Here is a 26,138-nt window from a genome sequence, read left to right on the forward strand (position 1 = left end):
TCTAACAGCATTTTAACGATCGCGTTTCAATTAATTAAAACGCAAGGTGTGTGTTGTGGCTTCCTCGATACATCGGTATTTATACTATATGTAATAGAATAGTATAATCAGCAAAATTATAATATTGATTGTATCACGGTTAAACGCAATGGGTCAACGTACTCATACTCGTCAAATTTCGTTAAGTAGATTTATTATTTCTCAATTAACCTCGTCCAGCTAATTTCATAAAATCAACGTAAGCCTGCCCCTCGTTTTCCGCGTGGTTCCGCGCGCTTTACGCCGCTCAAGCCTGCCGGTTTGCCACCCAATTATCTTAACTAATCTCGGGGAAAGGCCGGTAGCGGCTTTAAGTAATTTACAGTGATACTTTTTGTTCCTATTGCGACGATATTGCACGCAATGATTTATGTTAAATTCTCTTTTACATTAACGAGAAAACGCTCGTAATCCGTATCTATCTCTTTTCTCCTCTTTCTTTTTTTTTTTTCATAGAAATAAATTTTATGAGTGTATTGTAAAAGAAGTTAAGATAAGAGAAAGAGAGAGATGTGTATTTTTTAAATGAATATAATCAATCCGTAAATTCATAAATATATTTTTGAGGACTTTAAAAACACATGAATCATACACATATACATATACAAATACATATTCACGATAAAGTTTTATCAAAACTTTCAATAAAAGTTTTAATTAATTAAATTTTGTAAAAAATTCGTTAAAATTATCTGAAATTATATTTTGTTAATATTTTATAAAAGCATAATATATATATATATATATATATATATATATATATATTTTATATTTCTTAGTACATATTTTATATTTCATAATAAATTGTAATAATTTCGTACAATCAATTGTTGCTGTTCGTAACGAGAATTCTGTAATGTATGTGTGTAGCTCTTATTGCGAACAAAGTAATTATTCGATGATCAACATCTACAAAGAGAACTAAGTAGATACATGTATGTGCTGATGTAATGTATGTAGATAGTTCTATAGATAGTCTCGATTTCTCTCAGGTAATGCGTCGTAAATGCAACAGCATATGTAAGTGGATAATATGCATAATATCCAAAATGGAAAATGGTACTTTTAAGTAGTTGCTTTAAAAAAAAATATAAATTTAGGAACAAAAGCTCAAATTGAATTTGTACTTTATATCTATTGTATAATAGTCCCAACGATATAGAATCACGTGGAAAAGCGATAAAAATGTACTGTATTTAATTTATATATGATAATCCTTATTGTTAGAGAGTTTTGTTTATATCTTGTTAACGTTAACTCTACTCAAAGTCGATAGTTGCCGTTAAACTTGTAAATAACTTTTATTGTCTTTTTCTTGTGTAGATTTGATCTCTTTCCCATGTCCTTGCAAGTATTTCGCGATAGGGAAGTTGCGAGGAAAAAATTAATATAAATACATATTTCATAAGTTTTGAACACATCCCTTTCAAATGACCACCATCCATGCTCGCGTTAACGAGAACTCGCCATGCATCGTTATTTTCAATTAACCGTCAGCGCGTAACACGTTGATGAACTATTTAACGGCGGGCAATTAAAAGTGAACTCCGCGAACACGGTCAACTACATAGTCGGCTAAAATCACGAGAGTTTTGCCGATAGTCCACGGGGACGAACAATATTCGTGCGGGCAGTATCTAAATCGTCACAAGTATCCAACGTATAAACTCCTACGAACTCACCGACGCACCTATAACCGTTTAATGATGGCCAATCGTAAGGAGAACACATTCGCAGTTCTGGCAAATTAGAAAACTTTTCGAATAACCGTAGCTACTTTTAGAGATAAATTGTTGACAGCATTATTTACACCGGCGGCGCGCTAAATAGAGCTTCACGAATTATTTTCGCAAGCTTCTTATTCACAAAGCACATTACACTTCTTTTTCGTCAAGAATACTATACTACGTAATTGCCATATAGCGAGAATATAGTTTAATTAGTTTAATTAATTTAATTTTTTGAACTATTTATTAGCAGGCCATTTTGATGAGATTTTCACAATAATATAAATAAAATGAAATGTTTCACAATATAAATATATTACACACAGGCTTCTATATATTAAACCTAAACTGCTAATAGCTACGATGATGACAGACGAAGCCAGGTTGGATTAATATACATATACTTGCATTCTTACACTTACATGTATATACGCTTGACATGTTACCATATGAGACATAACCATGTTGTCAGTAGATATAATATATAAAAATATGTGGTATACATTGTTATTTTACATTATTCATGTATTTTTTATTTTTTTATGAACGAAATAATTGTTTTCTATTCTATAAGTAATCCGATAAATCTATACGTTTGTTGTCCACCAGGGCAATAACAATTTCATGCTGCACGTAACGAGATATCCCGTAACTGAAGGTAAACGCGATTGCAAAATTAGAAGAAACTCTATTGCATTTCATATTTAATCACCGACGTTCCCGCCGGAAGCAGTTTAATTCCGCGAGGAAAATTATAAAAGTAAAGAGTGTCAGGGGTTATTACCATCCCATCATCCTGTATTTTATATTTCCGTGAATCCTGTAGAGAATACTATAAATGTAATTTATAATATTAATTCTCATTTCGCAATTTTGTTTTACATTGCAAATAAAAATCCCCTCTAGAGTGCATCAAGTCTAAATTAATTTACAGAAGAGGATATGTGCGTTAGAAGATTTGATAATGGTAATATCGCTTTATTTGCTTTTACAATGATCAATCAATAAAATTTATATCAAATCACATTCTCCTCTTTTAAACTTGATTGCAGTTTCCTTCTTCACGTTTTAATGCATCAATCGAACTCATAAAAGTGATTTCTTAAACTTTTATCATAACATTTCCATTATTTCATTATATCTGTACAATGTTTCCAATGTTGCAGAAAACTTTTATGATTTTTTTCCCAAGTATCGATAACTTTTCCTTCACAAGTGTGAATCCATATGAGAAAAATTGTTAGATTATGTAGATTATTTCAATAAATTCAATTCCATTACCACTGTCAATTATGTTGATCGATTTGACTTGGTATAAACTTAAATTCCTAAATATATTAAATTTATATATATATTTCGTTTTTTTCTTCAACATTTTTTTATCATCTTACTTTATTTTTAAATTTAAGTTTCTGGCTTATTTTATATGAAATAACATTAAAGAGAATAAAATTATTCTATAAGCAACTGAAAAATGATCTGTTTGACAGAAATGTTAAAAATTTTATATCAAATAAATTCGAACATACAGAGATTAGAGAAATAAGATAATAATTACTTGTCAGCCAAAAATCACACATGACATATGAATCTCTCGCGAAATTGTTGAATTAATGTACTTCACTTTCACAAATTATACACAAGTTAATCAATATTGACACCTTATCGGCAAAGTAAATAGGTCAAGTCATATATGCAAATCAGATATTGCAACAATTTAAATTAAATTTATACTATGTTAATTAATATCTTTTTTAAAGATATCAGACGTGTGTATTTATGTCTATAAAACCCAGTTTTCATTAAATACTCTTAGTCAATAATAAAATACGTTCTTTATGTGTTTAGTAACAGAAAATTATATATTTTCTTTTTGCTTGCTTTTACTTGTTTTTAATGCAACTCTGCATTATTGATGCAGTAATAAACAATATGCAATAAGTAATAATATTTATTAATAGACTGGTAATTATCGAATATGAAACTCCTTTACAAATTGTTATTGTTTCGTGGCATTTTGCCACTTTGTCGCTATAAAGATTCAAAAAACAATGAAAATACAATGTAGTTCTTCTCTCGTATAGACAAATTTAATTTTTCTTTATAAAACGTCGTGTGATTAACATCTCCATTAAATTTTGTAATATAGATAAGGAAGAGATAAGGAATCGCGATATATTTATACGACGATTTATACGAATGAGATTTTATATATCGAGTCCATTCTATAAGTATAATTTTTTACCGATATTAAAGAGAAATGAGTATTAGAGCTAATCAATTGTAAATTTTCACTAAATTCTTACATCATTATGTCAAGTAAATTTTTCATAAATATGGAGATAATGTAAATCTGTGCTCTGCTTCCCCAACAAACCCCGAAGACTGTTATTAAAAATATCCCGACATTTAACGATCCTGTCAGTTCTTCTTGCTTTACAAGGATCAAGGGATAAATCCTTTAAAGAAGATCTTAATCGGTGAAGTAGAAATCGTAATTGCAACAAATGCTATTCATGATTTTTATCTTTCGCTATCGAGATATATAATATATATGTGTGTTTTCAAAAAAGTAAGATAGACGTTTTTAAAAAGCGCTTGTGTAAAAGAAGTGATGTTTATTCTCTAAGAAACAAAATGTTATTTTGCGTCGAATTTATTAGAAAAAAATAACTACGAAGTACAAATGAAATTCGTGCGCTTTAGTAAATAATAAGTAAAATAAATATTGATTATTGTATCAAATTCAATTTTATTAAATGTCTTATTTCAAGAATAAAAAATCCAGAGGCTTATTTTTTCATAATCAAATAGAAGAAATAAAATCATAAAATAATATTGCAATATAATATTGCAAAATATCCTTCACGGTAATCGAACAGTATTGTAAGAAGCTTACTTGTGTTTATACAATAAAAGCAACTTTCTGTTATATCTTTCACATTTCTGGCGTGCCGATACAATGCCAAAGGAAATTAACAGTATCGACGGTTATCGTTGTAATAGGATGCGTCGCGCTTAGTGGAAAATCGCGTTAATCCAGGAGCACTCGCTTAAATTCGATTAATGTTAATTCTGCAAACGCCACTTATATTCTATCTGCATACGTTCAACTAACAATAAGATTGTAAATTTGCAATAAATAATCAATTGAAATTTTTCATTATTATTTTGCGAATAATATGTATATGTTTGATTGATTCATCAAGCATATCAAGCATCAATCTAGGCAATGTCTCGTAATTTTTTGTGTTTTAATTTGTATAATAAAATAATTACTGCAATAAAACGGACAAAAATAGTATTGCAGTATTCACACACACACACACACATATATATATATATATATATATATATATATATATATATATAGTCCTATTGCATTAATTATTTTAAATAAATTAATTATTACAATCGTAAACATGTCTAAACAAAAATAGATGTGTTTACGCGATCTAGTGATGCACACTATTTAAGAAAAAATGATAACGAAAAAATTTATATGAGATAGAGAAGAGGAGTGAAAATATGTCAACAGATTAAAAGATACAAATGAAAAAACGCGAATACTCTCGGCTCGTCATTACGCCGAATGCGTACTTGCTTTTGTGTCAAAAATGCACCACCGAATCGCGCATTTTGCGGAAAGCAGCGCGCAGAATGCGGCCCGGTGAGTCGTGAAATAACGAAGGTGTAAGGGCGGAAATGCGAACGCGGCGAAACTGCGAGCGACGCAATTAAAACGGATCTCGGGCGCGGAACGAAGTGTCCATTTCCCGCTCCCATGTTAATTGAAAATGCAGTTATTTATCATGGTTCTTTGCGCGATGGAACGGCACGGGAGGATCGAAAAGATGAGATCCTTCGATGGAAATTGGTCAAGTCAGAATAATTCGAACGACTTGCGACGCGCGGCGAAAGAATATATAAAGTCATATTTTGCTGTATATTTCAAGAAATATAAAAAAAGAAACGTATTGTAAAAATTGCTTTAGTTGCATGAATTATTAATTTATATTAATATTTAAATTATTTACATTATTGTTTTACATTTGTTGTGCCAAAAGACGAATATTTGAAAAAAATGTATTAAATGAATTATTTCCACGCAAATTTTGGACATTTCATCTTTTCATTGTATTTATATTTCATATAATGATAGAGGTATTGTTTTCTCATATTCATGCAATTCCTTCTAGTCGTATCTGTTGTTAGCCAAGTTAGCTCGTAAACTTTGAAAATAGAAACTGGATTAACACGCGCGCTAATTCCAATTATACTTTGCGCTCTGATTCATCTTATTCAAGAACTTTGAATGAATAATTGCCATCGTCGTATAAACGTAGCATATAATCTTAGCAAACTATCGTATGATTTGTTTTACGTGTCGAATGAAAATCATAAATCTCGTTTCGCGCGCCGTAAAGCGTATCACGTGTGCCGAATTATTTACAGTCACGAGCCAGGAGATGAATATCTTCGTGAGTTCTTTTTTTGCTTCTTCGATCTGACAGGGTCAGAATAGAATTTTATAGAATAGGGATTCGAATGCGTTATTATAAAATGGATGCTGCTTGTGAAAAAACGATGGCCAATCTTATTTTGCTTTCAAATAAATTTTGCTCGCAAAGTTAAAGTACGCCTATTAAGCTAATGTAAAAGAGGTGCATGCGAGGAATTTGAATCTGACTCACCCTGAAACTCTTTCCGTGCCGCGCTGACGGAAGTGACGATGTTTGCGACGTGACCCAGCACCGTTGCGAATAATAGCAGGCCAAAAAACAGCTGACCAATCACAAAAAGATATTCGCCTTTACTTCTCGGTCTAAAAATGAAAACAGAAGAAATATTTATATAACATTTTCAACTAATATGTGCGTTTTCTGCTTACACAATTTTCACACAAACTACTTATAGCTAAAATTACCATTTCACGCAAATATTTTTAAATATATACTGAGCACATAGAATAAAAATACATTTCTTTAACAATGCAATAAAATGGCATTTTATACTTTCATTATTTATTCACCGTAAGCGTTATATATGTATTTCAAACCAAGTGAAGAATGAAAATTGCTTACAAATGAAAATTTTTTTGTCCCATGAATACATTGAAATGTGGTCAATGTTTTCTTTCCCTTTCATCCAAATTTCTTTACTTTAAGTGCGCTAACCAAAATATCGATTTATTTACTTGCATTTTGTCTGCCGATGCTTTTTTGGTTTCTCATTTATTTCTCGCGAGTCTTATTTGATTCTAATCAACTAATGTGAGAAATAATAATTTTGAATTTTCATGCTACACTAATAAATATACAGGCAATTAAAATATATATCACTGATTTCAAACATAAAATATGACAAATTCAGAAACGGCATTTATGTATATATATACGCAAGATTAAAATGAATGTTATTAAAGAGAATCGTGATATCATGATGTATTTTCGATGCTGTATTGCAAAAACTAAATATTGCCAAAAATTCATCAATTTTATTACCGTTTGTTCGTTTGTTTCTTTGGTGATTCAATATTTTTTTTTTTTTTTTATTTTTGATTGTTTAGATTGTACATATTTCGGACACACATTGTCATCGATTTTTATAAAAACAGCCACCCCAGGTTTACACGGTATAGGTTGCAGCATTAAAACATAACAGCGACGATTTATCTTTTATTAAAAACTGAATTCAGAACGTCATTACGTGACTGTGAAAATACGGGCGAAATGTTATACTTAGTTAATGATCCCAGAGCCTTGTGGGAACATCACACTAGAAACGTAAACATGGTATGAAAAAAAAAAATTGTTCAAACCTCGTGGCTGCGCATGTGCTTCATATTGTTTTTACTGTAATTCATATGCATATCGATTTGAGAATAATGCATATTATAATAGTGTAAAAGTTACTCTCGTGGGTTTCAGCAACGTATTTCGAAAAAAAGGAATTAGAATTTATATAAAAACGGTAAGGGATTATAATATCAAATTGATGTATATGTGTGATGTTAACACGAAAAAATTTCCTTGTTTCCAGGTCCAATACAAAATGAATTTAACATACATCATACATTACATATTTCATATTTTATACGCAATGTAATAAATTTTGTTGTATAAAAGTAGAACAGTATAAATAAAATAAACTTACTTAAATAAATAAAATTGTGCATATGCAAATATCATTTTCATGTAATGAGAAAGATTGATTTGATTGTAACAACATATAATAAATTATTTTTCAAGCTTGTACATCCTGTATATATGCATATAACATGGGGTCATAAATAAATGAATAAATACCTGGGCAGGTCACCGATGGTCGTTAGGGCAAGAGTACACCAGTAGTAGCTCTGCAGATATTGTTTTACAACGTCTGCCGTCTCAGAATCGCTAAACACCCAGTTCTTACTACCGAAGCCGTTGTTCTTATAAATAATGTGATAGAGGCACCCATTCCAGTGAAAGATCACCAGTAAATAATGTATCAAGGAGGTGGAGCGAAACAAATTCGGATAATTTGTGTGTCGCTCGGTCCTGTCCATGAACGCCCAGAACCTGCGTCAGAGACGGAGAAAGCGGGTGGAGAAAATTGGTGAAAATTCCGACGGTTGGAACGTCATAAATTCCTTTTAGAACATTTTGCGAGGTGAAAATCACGTGGAGTGCAATGAACATTCGTTCAAATTTTTAATCTTCGCGCATATGGCAAAGAATCCAGTCATCAACAGGTTAAAATATGTACCTCTGTCCTTTCATTTATTATTTTCGAGTGCGATGAGTTTCCGTCGTATTGACGCGCGAGTCGCGCAATTTCATGATTTATAGCGCGATGTAGCGATTGAAACGATTGCGATCAATGATTTATAGTATGAAGTATAGAAGAAGACTGAAACAGAGAAACACTGAAGCGTAAAGTGCATAAGTTTTATTAGATTTAATTTTATCTGAATACTTGATGATCTTTCTCTCTCTCTCTCTCTCTCTCTCTCTCTCTCTCTCTCTCTTTCTTTCTTTTAATCTATCGAATGTTCTCTCAATATAAGATAAAGCTAAAGTTTTGCGAAATTATCAAAAGAAAAATCGTATTATTAAAGAAATAATTATGTTATTAAATCTTCAATAATATTTATCATCGTTTTCTCTCTTTCTTTTTTTTTTTGATCCTTTGTATCATTACTCTTCGTAAATACTACGTTCATACTACGCGGTCCATGTTTTCATCACTCCCATTTATCACTAAATATGGACATCTGATTCCGAGTTCCGTTTGCTTAATACACATATCGCGTCCAATGTCGACGTTAGATGAGAATGACACGCACATTTAGGAATAAATGAGAACACGGACGTGTTCCGACTGTTGGTTTATTGTTTTCGACGGAATCAGATTTGATGGAATTTGTCGATGATTCATCGATGCGTAATTCTCAGATCGGATATACAGGAAAAGCTGTGTTATACTCTCTCGCGCGCCGTATTGCTATTGAGAAGCGATAACATGAGACACAACATTTATTCATCACGCATTTTTGCGATATTTCTAGATCATCGATGTTTGTTCCAGAATACGTAAACATTTACGTGCGAAAGATCAGCAGCGCGTCATTGTGATCTTACACACAAACTTTCGCAATCTTTTTCAATCTCGGCTTAGTTTAAACAAGTTCTGGTGTTTGTCGAGAAAGTTATCGAAAGATTTAAACTTTCGTACTTATAAATAAAAACCAATTACAATGGTCGGGACGAAGAAAGAAAATCGCAATAATGACTCTTTACTCGATTCCCACCGATCGATATATCTTAATTGTTGGAAGCAAATTTTTCGCGCGAAAATTTCTCGTGATATAAAAGATACAGCTTTAAAACAATGTCCAATTCGTTGCACTCCACTTAATTTTGCATCGAAAGATAATTTCTTTTTCAAATATCATGCATCATGCATCAAATTTATAATTCTCATGACAAAAAAGAATATGATACATATCAAAATAAATGCAATAAATAATATATATTGGACAAAGTGTTACGATAACTTGTCATTTAAGTTTATCATTTTATTTAATTAATAAGCTAACGTAATTATAAAAGATAGAGGATCGAATGATAGTTACCGATAAATTTTTACGAGTCTAAAACTTCGCAGCATACTGTTAAATCCTATAGATAAGTATAAAAAGTCGAGGGGCAGCAGGCACAGGATGTCTATGTAAAACGTGGTGCTGTTCGTGTAATGGTTTCTCAATTTTGTGGCGTCGGTTTGCAGCACCCCATCTTCCAAGTATCCCGTTCGAATGTGAAATATTATGTCGAGCACGTATAAAAAATCCGAGAAGTAGTCCAGGCAGAACCACACCCAACGAGTCTCTCCTGTATTTGCAAACAATAGAATACCCATTTTAATACGAACAACATACGTATTAACTTTTAATTACAAATAGCTTGATAATATTTTCTTAAAAATTAAAAATTGTCTATTTTGAAATGTTTTTCTCTCTTGTAAAAATTGCATATTTATATTTCCGAAAGATAAAATCTCTCCAATTTCAATCACTTGTAATTAAATTATTAGTTGAAAGCTATTGACGGTGCCTCCGTATTGATTGCTGTTATTTTTAGTGTGGCTTTTTATATTTATGATTGGAAAAAGGCGTATTCCCCCTGTAACATTCTGCATGTGTAAAATAATGCAGCATTGCTTTTATTTTTTGTTTAATTTGCGCATTTTATGCATTGTTTTATAAATTACGCTAGCGCTTGCTTTGAAGATTCAATTAAAGAAGACATTAAACTTGTGAAGGTTTTAACAAAAATCTAATTAATTTAATAAAAATTCTCCAAAAAAACTCTCGGATATGTAAAGTATTATTAAAAGCTATTCATTAACAAATGCTTTTATATGAATAAATCAAAGGACGAATTATTACAATGTAATTTAATAATTTCGTACTTGAAGCATTTCATTTTCTATTCTTTATTAAAATATATTGGAATTCAGAAACTTTTAATATGTATTAATCGATATAAAAATTAAATCTCTAAAATATATGCTTCGCTTTCACGGTTTAATTAATTTTTCAAGAAAATATACTAATGTGCCTTTTGAAGTTTAAATTTTTCATTTTTTCGGATCTTATAGAACATATCCTGATAAAATATAAAATGTTCCTACGAACGTGAAAATTGAAATTTAAATCATGAGCGCATGGACTAACCATTGATCTCCTGGAAGGCAAATCTATAGATGATCACCCAGAAGTTGTAAAGAAAGGCAAGGGAAACCACCATTGACCAATAGTAACAGAGGCGTCCCGCAGGATCGAAGATAAAGGACCAATTTGGTGCGCCCGTGCGAAAACCTCTCGATCCAGGTTGCCCAGGGAAACCTCTACTTCCGCGTTGCTGTTGCTGTTGCTGCGCCGTGTACCTTCTGAGATAATAATAATTCAACGGACGTGCACTGATTAATTGCTCTTGCCACTGAACGCAATTCTGCGTGTCTATCCATTTTTCGTTATTATTTTTACTGTGCGCAAAATTCGCGTATCAATGTGAATAATTATAATGAAAGTTATTGAATGCTCGTGGCAGCCGGAAAAAAGTCAGTACAATTTTGTATATACCGCGGTTTTGATTTCGCTCAATTAAAAAAAAAAGTTTTGTCTACACAAAAACTATTTCGCAATTTTGCATTGTTCTCAATGATTCCTTGTCCCCCGTAGATATTTCTAATTAAAAGCCCTAACGCTACAATTAAGCGCTCTTTAATAAAACGCAGAAAACATCAACCTAAGAGTATCAACTTCAAGAAGTCACTTGAATATTTACGATCCTTTACTCTACACAGATTTCTTTGTTATATTCATTTTCTTGAATTTTCATTGTGAAAATGGTTTCCCATAAAGAGGAGAATTAGCATCAAATTGAATTTTTCCGCGAATATCTGTTTTCTTCGTTATCGAGATGAAAAAGAATGGCTATATTGAGGATGTACAATAAAAATTGATTCTACTATAATAATTAAAATATTCTCTATCGATCGTTCGTGAATGTTTGCCAATAAAATACTCACGTTTCGGTGCCGTTGCAACTGGCATTGCTGAGATGATTGACCGACGCCGGTGTGTGCAGGTGCGATTGGTCACGCGAAGGCGTGAGCGCAACTGTATACGGCAGCTTGAATCTGCCCCTCAGGTGGTCCCTTCTTCTCGGCTTGCGACTTAGATCGAGCTCGCTTGCACCCCGGTTCACGTATCCTCCTTGAAGCGAGTCACGTGACGAACTGAAGTATCGCTGCGACACAGAATATACCTGCACCAATTAGGATGCACCAAGCATCACGACGTTATCTCATAGATACAGATGGTGCGCGCATAAAAATACTGCGATCTACGTACATTTTTCTTTCCATCTTTTATATATATATACGGAGATATACGGTATAAATACACTGTATAAATATGTAGCGTAAATATATTATAAAAATGTAAAAAATCTTTTTTTTAATCGATAAATATTAACTACAAATACAATTATCTTTTCATAATTATTTTAATTTCAAATATTTTTTGCTATTTTTTGCAGGACCAAAAATACTCAACAGTGCCGATTGCTTAATATATATATATATATATATATATATATATATATATATATATATATATATATATCCATTGTACTTTATTTAACCATTGACTGTACGTACGAGCGCATATAACCGTTCTAGTTGTTTTTCATATATCGCGGAAATTCTCGTAGCACACATATTTTCCGCACCAGTTTATTCATGCAACATCCGAGCCATCGAGGTATGGCTGCCATGCGGTTGTCATGCATACTGGACGGAGCGAATACTGCGAACGTTGTTATCCGCTTGCGAGATTGTTCTTGCAAATTTTTTTTCACGTCGAATAGTTCGTCGAATTAAGCCTGCCTGTCGCGGTAAACCCGGATACATGTATGACTCTTTTCGCGAAAACAAATGCAATACGGTTACTTTGCTATTATAATCTCGGCTAAAATATTAAGCTGATAAAGCCCAAGTTAAAAAAAATTTTTCTTCTATTTTCTCATTCTTCCACTGTCCTCTATTTTTTCGCGTTTTGATTCTTTTTAAAAGATGCAATCTTTAATATATGTATATCTACGTGTATAATATAGAATTTATTTATTTAGGTTTTAAAACTAAATTTTTTGACAACTTTTTAATGTTTTCTCTCTTAAAATTTTAGAATTAAACAATGTACTTAAGAAAGATAATACATGTAATGGCTATTTAAAAACTTGTTAGAAAATTTTAAACTCTGTATTTTTTGCAACAAAAAAAGTTGAAATGTAACAAGCAAGAAATAGCATAGTGAAAGAAATGCATGTTTTGTTCTTTCCGTGGTCTTTTTCAGTCAAATCCTCCAATTTTCTTAACGTAGATAGAATTGCAAAATTATTCGCCAAAAATCAAATTTGTATCTGCAGGGAAAGATATTCGTGGACCAACATCGAGCGTTCAATGTGCGCGCGCGCGCGCGAAATGTCCTCATCGAGAATATTTTCTACCAACGAGTGTCGTAGCAAAAAGAATATTTTACCCATGTAAAATCGCAGCTAACCAACCTGCTGCTGTTGCTGGTGATAGTAGTGGTGGGTGGGTGTGTGTCGGCCCATGAATTTACCGCTGACGAGATCCAAGAGGCTCTGCCTTGAGGGTAAAACTCCCCTGGACACGTTCTCCGCGCTCTTGGTGTCATCCTCTTTTTCCCTGCCACCGCCTCCGGCTCGACCGTCACCGGTCCTTCCACCTTTAATGTCCCGGTACTTTTCGCCCCCGCAGCTCAAGGCGGACGCAGAGCCACCGCTCAGACGATGTCTCACACCGCCACTGATGACGCCTGTAAGATCAACGAAAGAAATTGTGTACAATTGTGACAATTCTTTTTTAATCCAATTTATAAAGATTTGACACTCTTTATTTTTTTTTCCAAATATGTCACTTTGCGATTTCACGCAATATTTGCGATTTGCATCCATCCATCTAGATTTAAAATCAAATACATGAAAACAGAGATTTTTAAATGTTTCGCAATGATTTATGAGACTAATTTCTTTCGTATACATCGTGCGAATATATCGCGTTTACTTTTTCAGAAGCCTTTAAAAATTCATGATATAAAAATACGTATACCGTTACTTATTATTGCGTACACTAATAATGAACTGTATAATTATTCTATAAGTAATTAGATATGCATATTAGATATATAATACTCTTGTATCTGCAATAATATTACGAGTATTTACAGTAAAATGATATTTGTGCTCGGAAAAATAGTAATGAACATTCATGTGTCGGTTACCACCTGTGGATGTGATGACGTTTACAGTACAAGAAAGATTCCGCTGCAGTCGGGTAGAATTTCCTGTCTAATGAGGCGCGGATAACGTACGATATTCATGAGATGCAAAAAGAGAAATATGGTGTGCGAAATATAAGAAATAAAAAACTTCTTTTCAAAGACTCGGTTTTTTAGATTCGATTTCAGTAAGAATATTACAATAGAACTCTATGGGAAGGGGAAGAAAAGAAGTTTTAGTTTTTATAAAAAAAAAGAAAAACTTTTAAACCTTTATTCTTTCTTAAGTCTTGTAACGTATTCTTTTTTCTTCTCTAATCGTCTTCATATTATTATTCTTTATCAAATGCGTAAGATAATATAAAAATATTGTGTAAGAAAATAATGCCGATTCGGTACATGAATTCAAGGTCAATACTGCAAATGTCGGAAAATGCGAGAGGGAATAAGCAAGTTTCGCGAGAAGATGAGGCCACCTTGTCATTATCTTCGTGCGCTATGACACTGCAATGTCAAAAGGACTACAACGGGACGAGTCTCGCTTTCTTGCTTCTCGTGAGATTACGGCTCATCCACTTTTGCTAGATAGTAACGAAGCGTGACATGATAAGAGGCGCAAAATCCGAGCAGAGCAAGCTCACTCCTGTCATCTTGCGAATCTATTTAACTGAGAATAAGTCCTGGCGAGAAAAATTATTGCGCATCTGCAGACAATTTTCTTTCTACACAAACTCTAAACCGCGATTTGTTTTTTAATCAACACGATTTCTCGAATCATCGTTTTTATCGTGATTACGTTTCTATAATTACACAATCTATTATCACATATCTATTACCACATAGAGAATGTTAAAGTTGAACAAATAATATTAGCGATATCTACGCGCTATGAATACGATGAGATTAATTTTCTGAATAAACGCGAGACACATAAGATTCTTCTTCTTTCTCAAAGCTTTAGTTTTAAATAATATTATTACAAATCGAATAGCACAATGGAGGCTTATAAATAAGCGATGATAAAGAGGCTCCGTTTCAAGCGGAGAATAATAAGAAAAAGGAGAAAAATAATTAAATAATAATTAAATAGAAACGAATAAAAATACGTGACTGATTATACACAAACAACGAAGTGTTACTCCAGAAATGCCACAAGATTCCTGCTCTTCGAGTCTATTTCGCAAATAATCTTGCGCGCGCGCCTGACGTCCTCCATTAAGGCGCGGCGAAGAAAAATGATCGCAAGAAAATCTGCGCCGGCGTTCTCTTCATTTCTCTCCTCTGTTATTTTCCCGTTAATGCAATGTAAAATGCCACTGTGCAAAACAAGCAGCAAGAGATTTTGTCGAACCAACGACCAAACTCACAAATTTATATTCAATAACGCCTTTTATTTTGAGTGCCCGGAAAAAGTGCATTTGCTCAACTCTAATTAAAATGTAATTATTACTATTTACACGAATTAAATATTGCTGTAGATTATAATTAATTTATTTACTTTTATTTGATAGTCAAACTCAAATCGTGAATCATCATTGTGAATCACGAATAACAATATATTATTTTGCGCTGTTGTTCTTTATATTATTATTATTTTTGTATTAAAACAATATTTTCCCAACTATATATATATATATATATATATATATATATATATATATATATATATATTATAACAATGGGAGTAAATATGAGTCACAGACGATTCCAATTAAAGTTAAGAGTGTCTCGTTAAGCTCTCGCGTCCTAGAAAAACTGGACATAAAAGTAATTGCTTTCTAACGCCCAAGAGAATTAATAAGATAAGTTTTTAAGTAAAAAAAAAGTAAAACAAGTTTCTTTTTAAGTACTTAATGTAAAGACATGTTATATAAAACACTGGAAAGTTATGCTAAATATTGATCATCTTTGACATAGTCACGAAGAAGAAGCCAATTTCAATTTTATTAGGAAATCTATCAAATTTATATTATTAAAGTTTTTTAATAATAATATAATTTAAATGAAATCTGAAAAATTTGTTGTCAAATTTTATCAAATTTTAATTTAATTAATATATTATTTAATTTAAATTAATACATATATATATATATATATATATATATATATATATATATATATATTCAAGATAAGTGGCTAATATGATTTTAGATCAACCGAACCAAAAGGTCCTGAATTATGCGCGGCACGTCTAGCGAACATTATGGCAAAGGACAAATTAATTCTAGTTGGAGGCGCGAGTGGGTTTATTCGCGTTGCGGGCACGTCGTGCGGTCAATCCTTTGGACCATTGTACTGTTCTCTCAAAGACCAGCGACAAGTAAATATTGTGTTCGGGTAAACGTACCACATGGCATACAGACATGGCAGTGCGATACGGCCGTGTCGACAATGGGAGTACGATCCCTCCAAATCGAATTTACATTCTTCGCGCTGGGCACGTTCTTTATGTCCAATTTTATCGACTTGGCCTGCTTGGCGTACTTCCCGGTTGATCCTTTCGGACGGCAATTTGCGAAGCGATGCGCGCGTTGCGCATTTTAAAACGTTAATCAAAAACAAAAGGGAAATGCCGGGGGATATAACTCATAAACCGTAATTTATTACCGTTATGTGCGCGAGTCCTTTCAGCTCTTTTTTCCGACTTTCAAAATAAAAAAAATCTTTTATGAATCTCTCGACGATTTCGCGACTGTGTCATTTGATATTCTAGAAAACGGAAGAAATCTCGTATCGAAGGGCGTTATACGTAATCGTGATTTATCGCGAGATCGAAATTGCGCGACACAAAACAAAGCGAAAATTTTTACTTTGAGTACGGATTTCATTGGTGCAGTAAAAATGTTTTATGGCCTATGTGCGTTATTGGCGTATCTCAGGTAAAAGAAAAAGGCAAACACGTTTTATATATGGGATATATAAAAACATTGTTGTACTACAACTGTTATAATATATGTATGAATATTCACGTATATACATATACACGATAGTATATTATAGATGCGAATAAGTTTTAATACGCGCAAAGTCTTTCACGGGATATTACTGACAGCGATCCAAAAATTCAAAGTTTTTATGCCGCGCCATATTATTTCTGGAACTCGCTGCCTTATGGACGGATGACTTTTCTCCTCGCAAAAGATATATATTCGCATTCGAACTTTTTCAAACGAAAACATGCCGATTTCAATATCCGTCTCCCACCGGCAGTTCCTCATCGGCTATGCCGTTCGCAGAAGAAAAGTAAGTTTAATGATGACGCCGCGCACCAAACGATTAAATGGAAATGTTTGCAATGAGAAAATTGAGAAAGAGCAACGAGGAATGAATGAAGCAACAAAATTAATTGTCTTTTATCGTATCTGTCCGACAAAAATAGCAATGATATAAATGAAATGGAGTTCTAGTATATAAGTGCAAATTGCACAACAATATCACGTGTAAAACGATATAATATTTTTCCATTTTTTATAAATATTTTATATTTTAAATATAATTATACATATAACGATATATTGTTGACTATGGAATATTAAAAAAAATAAATAAATAATTTTCATTGTCATTATTCGATAATTTTTTTCTTTTGACGTATTGTATAGTCATATTTAGAGTCATATTAAGAGATTTGTTATGATATGATTGGCTCCTCGAAAATGTCTCTGAAAATATTATCATTAAGCACGGATCAAATCGGTGACCTGGAAGGAAATACCAATCCGTCAAGCGGATAAAGCCTAATACTGTATATTGTCGTTGAGATAATTTCGAATACAGTGTGACCATTGGAGCGTATCATCATAGATGTATCGATCAAGATGCTCATTCTAGAGGAAAACGAGAAATTGTCACGAAATTACATATCGTAGCACGCAAGATACGTGTAGCAAATCGAAAGATGCGTATTTCTGAATAATGCGCTTATAACGGCCGATAATGACAAACCATTTTGTTAGAGAATCATCGACAATTTACCGTTTATATTACTGATAAAAACTGCATAAGTACTATTACAATATTTGAAAAACTATTGTCCTAAATCAAAAATAATTTTGGAAAATATAAATACGCATTCTATCTTTTTAATTTTTGCATTATTTATCGCTTTTTCTAAAAATCACGTACGTCGACATAGAACTCGGCAAACAATTTTTGCACTTCTATACTCGTTCGAGAAAGAACGATCAAAATTGAGGAAATAAATAAAAAAGGAAGAGAAAACCAAAATAAAATTAAAACAGATGTCTGTTTGCAATGGAATAAAGAACGTGGCAGAAATTTCATCTCTACATGTTTTTGACATTGCGTGACAAGTACAAATGAAACTCGAAAAAAGGAGCGCGGCAGGTGGGACGACAACAACAACAATATCGTGTTGCGATGCGCGTTTAGATTATCAATTATAAAAAATTTGGTAAGCTTTTAAAGTTGCTTTCTGAAAAAAGTCGACTACTCGAAACTCATGCGATTTAATGTGCGGAAATATTTAGAGGGGAAGAAATGCTGAAGCCGCGCGTAGTACTTTAATATTCGATATATGGATATGCGAAGATGAATTCGTGCGCAACGAATCAATTGGAGAGAGAGCGGCACGTTTTTGCATCGTTTCTATTTAGAGTACCTACCTATCGTTAGCAGTATATATAGAGTACATATCCGTCGGATCGCGTACCCTTTAGCGGCAAGAGTGCTGAACGCATCAGTTTTACGCGTTATCGAGCGTGCAAAACGCGAGGTGAATGCACGCGCACGCGAAAAAAAATGGGCAAAATAGCGAATCATTTCCGAGTGAACACTTTTCATCTGCTAAATAAAATTGTAACGCGCAAAGCAATCATGATGTAAAAGTATTGGATTTCTTTTGTCTCTTTTAGATAAAAAAAGAAAATCTGTACATATTAATTTTTTGTCTTCTTATTATTAATTCTAATCCTTTCGTCTTAAAATTTAATTAATTGAAGGTAAATTATAATATATTTTTCTTACATCACTATTGTGAAGTTTGTTAAAGTAGCGTTATTATCAGGCATTTAATTATCGAAACATATTCTAAACATTTAGAAAGTCCCATTAAAATTTATTGATTAAAATTTATATTGATTTTCTCTTTCCAAATTTGAATTAGTAAAAGAGTTATTCTACTAATTCTTTCTAATGAAGTTTGTACACTGAGATAGTAGTAGACACCAGCGTATAACCAGATGTAATTAAGTAGTACAATAAATGATAAATATCACATAAATACAGAAAGTTCCATGATAATTGTATGCAGCGTAATATACATGAAAATTTTACAAAAAGATTACAAAAAGATATTTGGAGCAATGCGTTACAAAAAAAAAATGTCTAAATTCACAAAATTTCTATTTCTTTCAAAATTTTCACATCAAATATTTCGATCAAATTGATTATTGAGATAAGATTTAAATATATTGCAATAAATATTTTGCATTTTAAAAAGAGTTATTTTAAGAATATTAACCTGCAAGACCTTTTATTTCATAAGCAAGTAATTTGATAGCAAATAATTAAAAATAAAGTTATATTGAACGGCAAAAATCCATGAAAACTTTATAATTTCAAAAAGTTTGAATTATTATCTAATAAAGAGTTGTATGTAAACGTAATTGGTACTTAAATGCTTTATATATATCAAATTTTCTCTAAAAAAAAAAAGTTCTGTCTAGCAAAATTTTATATCGCATAAAGATCATAAAATGAAATAAAAATCAAAAGCATTTATTATTGAAAATACTTTGCTTTGACAAGATATAATAAGAATTTTTTTAACAATTAATTAAAACATCTTTTGCGTTTTTTTTTTTTTTAAATAATATTTTGACATTTTCTAATTTTTTAATAATTATATTGTAATTAAAAAATTTTCATACATTCATTCTTTATACAAATATGATTTAAAATTTCTCTTATCTCATTTAACTTAGGCATGAAAATAAGATATCTGGTGATTTGAGCTTTTATTATTAATGTTATCGGACTCTCTACGCAAATTTTGATAACAACGGACTTGTGTTGCACAAGATCTCGCTTATGTTGTTTAATTAGTTTAATACGCAAACATGGAAATTCATGAAAATTACACGTTATTATAGTTAGTAGCCAGATGCTTTTTAAGATGCTTGTTATTTCACATTAGAAATTCAAATAGAAATGCTACGTTATACATTCGTAACTTAAATTGCTCAAGTCGATCGAAAACAAATTAATCCCATATTATACGAAATTACTAAATGCTATTTCACCATAATTGCTTATAATTGAGTTGCAACGAGTGCGGTCATTGTAATGACTTTTTTAGCATTTAGATAGAATAGCTGCAGCGCGTTGCATTGTTTGTAATTATCTTTCTTCGCAATTGTGAAAAAAAATTTGTGAAATTGTTTATCATTTATCAAACAAATCTTGTTATATTCTTATTTACATACCTTCGATCCTTTTGGCATTGTATATACATTCATGAATCGATATGTACATAGGTAAGGAAACAGCTATTTGTATCTTGCGCAGAAATTGCAATCAATATTAGCACGCGCGACATATCAGCAAATAAGGATTATAAATATGATTGCGATTATCAGCAGTTTGTGTATGTGTGTGTTGAATGGACATATTTAAATAATATCTGATAGATTTATTTTCGCATTGGACGTATTTATGCCAAAAAGCTTTAGATTTTCCCGAAATTGACACATCCAAGTTTGTAACGCATCTATAATTTACGTTTATTGCTCTATAAAACTCCCATTTATCGCGTTTCGCACGGTGCCAAAAATGCCAACAAAAAAGATGTATTAAACGAAATACAAGATTATTTATAAATGCCATATTTTTCAAGATTTTATCTAGATGCGGAACTTTATTTGGTCAACTAAATTAATCGAGGAACAACGGCTTGTTAATTGAATGGAACATCTATATCGATTTAATGGGTATTTATATTCAACGAAAATATAGTTATAATAAAATTTGTGATTTTCTATCAGTTTTAATGATAATCATTAAGAGATGGAAAATTGCAAATTTTATTGTAGCTATATTTTCAGTGAATATCATAAATGTTCATTAAATTGATATTAATGATATTATTCGTGAGCAAGTGATTCGATCTCGATATGATATATAAAGATAATATATAATTGCGATATAATATTATATTATTATATTTTGTTAATATTCGTTAACTCGCAATCCCATGTTCGTATTTATTCTAACCTAAAATAAAACATTTTCGTTAGAGAATTTATTATCGTCGATGCAATTTAATCAATGTCGCAAAATAAATTTCACTCAAATGACAAATACTGCCATTGCGCTGTTTGTCAAAATAAAATACATCTCTTTGAAATTTTTAGCTAGCAATTTTGGTAAGATGCAAGAATCTGTATCTAAATTTACCGAGCGACAATATTCCTTACCTCCATCAGTATCAGCTAACGTATTATTGTAACTCCTCCCAATGATAACAATTAATTGATCGTAGCGCAAAGTTAAATTACAAAGGACATAGGTGTTCTACGCGCGTACTTCACAAGTGCAGGAGCCCTCAATTCTGTTCTATTTCTCTTTGTTTATTCTTCATTTCTCACTCACTCAATCAGTGAGGCGATGGGAGAAGAGGAGAATGCGTTTTAGTCGCGAATTTAAACTTGAATAAGCTAATGTAAATTAACTTCGAACAGTGGACTCTCTTCAAACAAACATCTTTCCTTTCGCAAGAGGAGTGAAAAACATTTCCCTAGGGTCGTGAATTCGCTACTCTCGTCAAGACGCGTCGTCCCCGTCCGTTTATTCGCAAAAATTAAAATGCAATCGATATAATCTATGCGATGACAGGTGGTACTTTGGCGGTATTTTTCTTCCTTTCAAAACGACGTTTCCTATTAAAATTTTCTAATTAAATACGTGTCACAAACGACGGCGGATTGAATATGACCGATAGCGGCAATGCTTCCGACGGCGCATTCGATTCGCACAGAAATAATCAATGTTATATCCCATAGATTTCATAACTTGCCTCACCTCGATCCATTTCCCGCAAATCCCCTTTTATGAGATTAAATTCCGGTCAGAGTAGAGTTAAGTTTGGTTAGATTTCAAGCGCGATATATATTATATAGTCGACGCGAAATTCAAAAACTGCATTGAATCACGATATCTGACAAAAGATATACAATTTGCAATATAAATAAATACATTTTTCGAATAGCTAAGAATATATTAATAAATAATCAAATAAACATTGTTGGTATAAATCAAATTTATCATACAAGGATGTATGATTGATTTAGCAGACAGGGAAACAGTATTTTAGAATTAAATATTATAGAGTTACACAAATCCGAATACTCACCGATATATGTAGATACACAACGTTCGTTATTCCGTCATTATACGTATTTCAATTATCGAAACGCAATGTGCAGTCATAATAAGATGCGATACATAATACATCAAGTTGATTGCTTCGTCTCTTCGCGAATAATTTCATCTCACAATTTATTCAGATATTTAAAATACCGTTAAGAGATCTGCAACATTATATAAATATTTCTTTAGTCTTTAATAAAATATTGAATTTCGATGTACGGAATTTTTAATACGCGAGCACACACAAGTATATATGTATCACGGCGATGCGTGCGCGGCTTTTTTTACCGCGCGTTCACACTACTGTAAAGTTTCAAGCGCGACATATATACATTATTTGTATCTTTTGTCTTATCAAGAACGCTGCTATAAACGAAATTCCGTTGAATCGAGCAACGATTAATCGAACTTTGGTGGTGAACTTTCCGATAGCAATTACCTGATAATCCTTCACGGTCTCGTGTTCGCGTCCACTCGTTGTCGCGCATCGATGTGAAATAGCAGTACATTTCGCTGCCTCGTTCTGCAAGTGTCCGATTAACCAATCAGGATAAAGAAGGCATTTGAAGTATTTGTAACGTCAAGTGGATCGTCCATATATTCGAAAGATTGAATTTACGTTACATGTATAACGTTCAGCTTTAGAGAGTCATGGAAAGAGCATATTTCGAAAAGATTACCGTCGTAAATATTTCCATTATCGAAATATAATGCTCCTACGTAATAAGAAAGTACATATTATAATATATTATTTTATATCATATAATACTTTTTTAAGTTGACTATCTCTTTCTATGTTTATCAACAATTCTATCATGATATTCAGAGATATCCTAAATACTGCTAAAATAATCAACATTATAAACATTTTGTTTTTGCTAGAATATTACATTTCAATGTGCGTTAATAAAGGCTATATATATTGTAAACAGCAAAGTTCGTAGTGTGAACTCACTCTTTGTTTTGACTGGCGCGGTGCCGGCGCGGCGGCATCACACTACTCTGGAATGTCAAACGCGACGTACGTATCTCTCGCGTCTTCTACCACATTAAGAATAAATCGCACGCGCGAAAAAAGTCCTTTCGAGAGACTTGAGTGAGCGATTCGATGGGTTGATTGAGCATCGGAAATAAACTTTAGAATCGATCAAGGTACATATCTGATAATAGATTACCTGTTCCTTCGCACTGCGTACTCTCGCCGCTCGTAGCGTCACCGCCGCGTCACTTCTTCGCGACTGGCGTGAAGTTGCAGCGACGCGTTCAAATTATTCAAAGTAGTCACGCTCTTAAAGCATATGGCGGATCCTGTATAAATCGACGAACAAGCGATCGTCGCGTTTCGCGTTATTTAATCATGATGAGTGTCGTCGCAAGTATAATACATGTCGGGAGTGCCGTAATAAATGACGATGTGATATCGTGTTATGTTAATTAGTCCGCGGGATCGACCCTGTGTCTTCGATGGATCTGCACGCATGCGAATGATTCGAGCACATTGTACTTGGAGCAAACGAAAGAGAAACGGCACGACGCATCGACCGTAAGTAATGTTATTTATTATATGTATAAATGCTCGCGCAAGTATAATCGTGTGCTTATTTCGTTTGTGACAATTCGGGGGTTATTGTTGCGTCTTAACATGCATCTCACATCTTGTCGTCGTTGTCGTTATTGAAGACGAATGAAGATGCCTAGTGAAGTATATCTCGCTCACATGCATCTCTGGAGATAAATCTAACTCTGGTTCAATATTCGCAATCGCAAAATATGTTTCGTGCTTCCGAGCGACTTCTCATCTTGGACTCGTATGTCCGGGAATTTTTATTCGAAAATTTTTGCTTTGGGATTCATATATAGTATATATAGGGTGACCATAAATTCGCACATATTATTGAAATTTTTTTGGTTAAATTTAAAACTTATTTTTCTTTTGAAATTAGAATTATTTTCTGTACTTTATTTTTTTATTTTGTTTCTTTTATTTTATAGAGAATTTCTATAAAATTTATTTTCCATAAATTTTTTTTTTTTAATTTTCCTTTTTAATGATCTAAATATTTCAGTAGTCAATATTACATTTTTTACTTGAGGTAAATTACAAAATTATAATTACAATATGGAGTTATGAAGCATGAAATTAATATAAATTAATATATAAAAATATTAATATATAGAATATTTTAAAATATTATTTTAAAAATTCTATATATTAATATTTTATATATTAATTTATATTAATTTCATGCTTCATAACTCCATATTGTAATTATAATTTTGTAATTTACCTCAAGTAAAAATGTAATACTGAAATATTTAGAAAAAAATAGATATATAAATATATATATATATATATATATATATATATATATATATATATATATATAGAATAGATAAAAATACTAATATAAATTTTAATAATATAAAATTTTTTATTTTTCCATCTTCTTTATTTTATTTTTTTTTATTTTATAGAGAAAAAATCTTGTTTTCTATAAATTTATTTTTATTAAATATTAAATATTAAATATATTTTTAATATTAATATTTATAATGTTAAATTTCACTTGAGAAAAGTCATAAAATTATAGTAAAGAATAAAATTTTATGCTGAATTTTCTAAAAATTTAATTAATAAAAAAAGTTTAATTTACAAAACTAATTAATTTTTAATTATTTATAATTTAAAAAAATGTTTCTTAAAAATATTTTTTAAGACAAATTCAATTTGAAAGATTAGCATTAGAATATTTTATTAATGTACGTTTGCAGATATACGTTTCTATTGTTACTCTATGAATTAGATTGCGCACTACAATAATCGCAAAATATATTTGCTATTGATCGCCCGATGCATTTTACGGTATTTTCGGATGAATCTGACAGGGAAAATTCTAAAGTCGATTCTTTGCATGGTTCTCGGAATATTTATGCAGTCACAATAGTCATAATATCGATCGCGTTTCTTATTTTGGATTTGCATTGACGCAAAACCAGATTTATTTTTTTATATTCTTGTTACGATTTTTCAAGACATACACTCGGAAGTATTCTACGAAGACTGCCATTGGTTTTAATAGCATCCTTCCGTCAGAACAGTGAAATCAAACATTTTTGAAGTTTTTTTTAAGTTTTATTCTTTTTGTTTTGATTGCAATTGAATTTGCGGAAAAGAAGTTCTACGTCTTCTCGACTTAAAAGAAACAGTATCAATTAATTCTTTTCTTATAAATAAATGCTGAATTTTTTCGAAAGTACTAAATTCATGGAACAAAAGTTTAGTAAAGTATAAAAGCTTTTATTTTATATAAAAAAATATTAGTTTTTCTTATTGATTGATCTCCTACTGAAATTTATATGAATGTGCATATATATAAATTAGTTATATATTATGCAAATATTTTTATCATATATTGTTCCAAAAATATTAGAGAAAATATTATTTTGCCATATAAAAAAAAAAATTAATTTGGATAGTAAAATTTGAATTATTCATTTGTTTGCTAAAAATAGATTTAACGCGGATGTATTAATTGATTTTCAGAAAGTAAAAAAGAAATTTATTTTTAATAATATATTAGCATTTTATCTCTATGAAAAACATTTGTATTTCTTTTGAAGCTACATATTCT

The 26,138-nt window shown here is 31.6% G+C and overlaps 1 protein-coding gene across 5 annotated transcripts in view; it reads right to left on the reverse strand.

Annotated features, from left to right (window-relative positions):
* Positions 1-26,138, reverse strand: part of LOC126856438 (cyclic nucleotide-gated cation channel alpha-3) — a 115,522-nt gene that overhangs the window by 59,264 nt on the left and 30,120 nt on the right. For 4 of the 5 annotated variants that reach the window (XM_050604918.1, XM_050604919.1, XM_050604921.1 and 1 more), the window contains exons 2-7: positions 13,382-13,656; positions 11,844-12,082; positions 10,987-11,201; positions 9,886-10,141; positions 8,075-8,329; positions 6,461-6,591 (exon numbers count right to left, since the gene is read on the reverse strand). In XM_050604918.1, coding sequence (XP_050460875.1) covers positions 6,461-6,591; positions 8,075-8,329; positions 9,886-10,141; positions 10,987-11,201; positions 11,844-12,082; positions 13,382-13,656 — 1,371 coding nt within the window. The remainder of the gene's footprint in view (positions 1-6,460; positions 6,592-8,074; positions 8,330-9,885; positions 10,142-10,986; positions 11,202-11,843; positions 12,083-13,381; positions 13,657-26,138) is intronic. The other variant, XM_050604920.1, reaches the window with a different exon arrangement.

This window comes from Cataglyphis hispanica, chromosome 18, assembly GCF_021464435.1.
Source record: "Cataglyphis hispanica isolate Lineage 1 chromosome 18, ULB_Chis1_1.0, whole genome shotgun sequence".
Classification (NCBI taxonomy): domain Eukaryota; kingdom Metazoa; phylum Arthropoda; class Insecta; order Hymenoptera; family Formicidae; genus Cataglyphis; species Cataglyphis hispanica.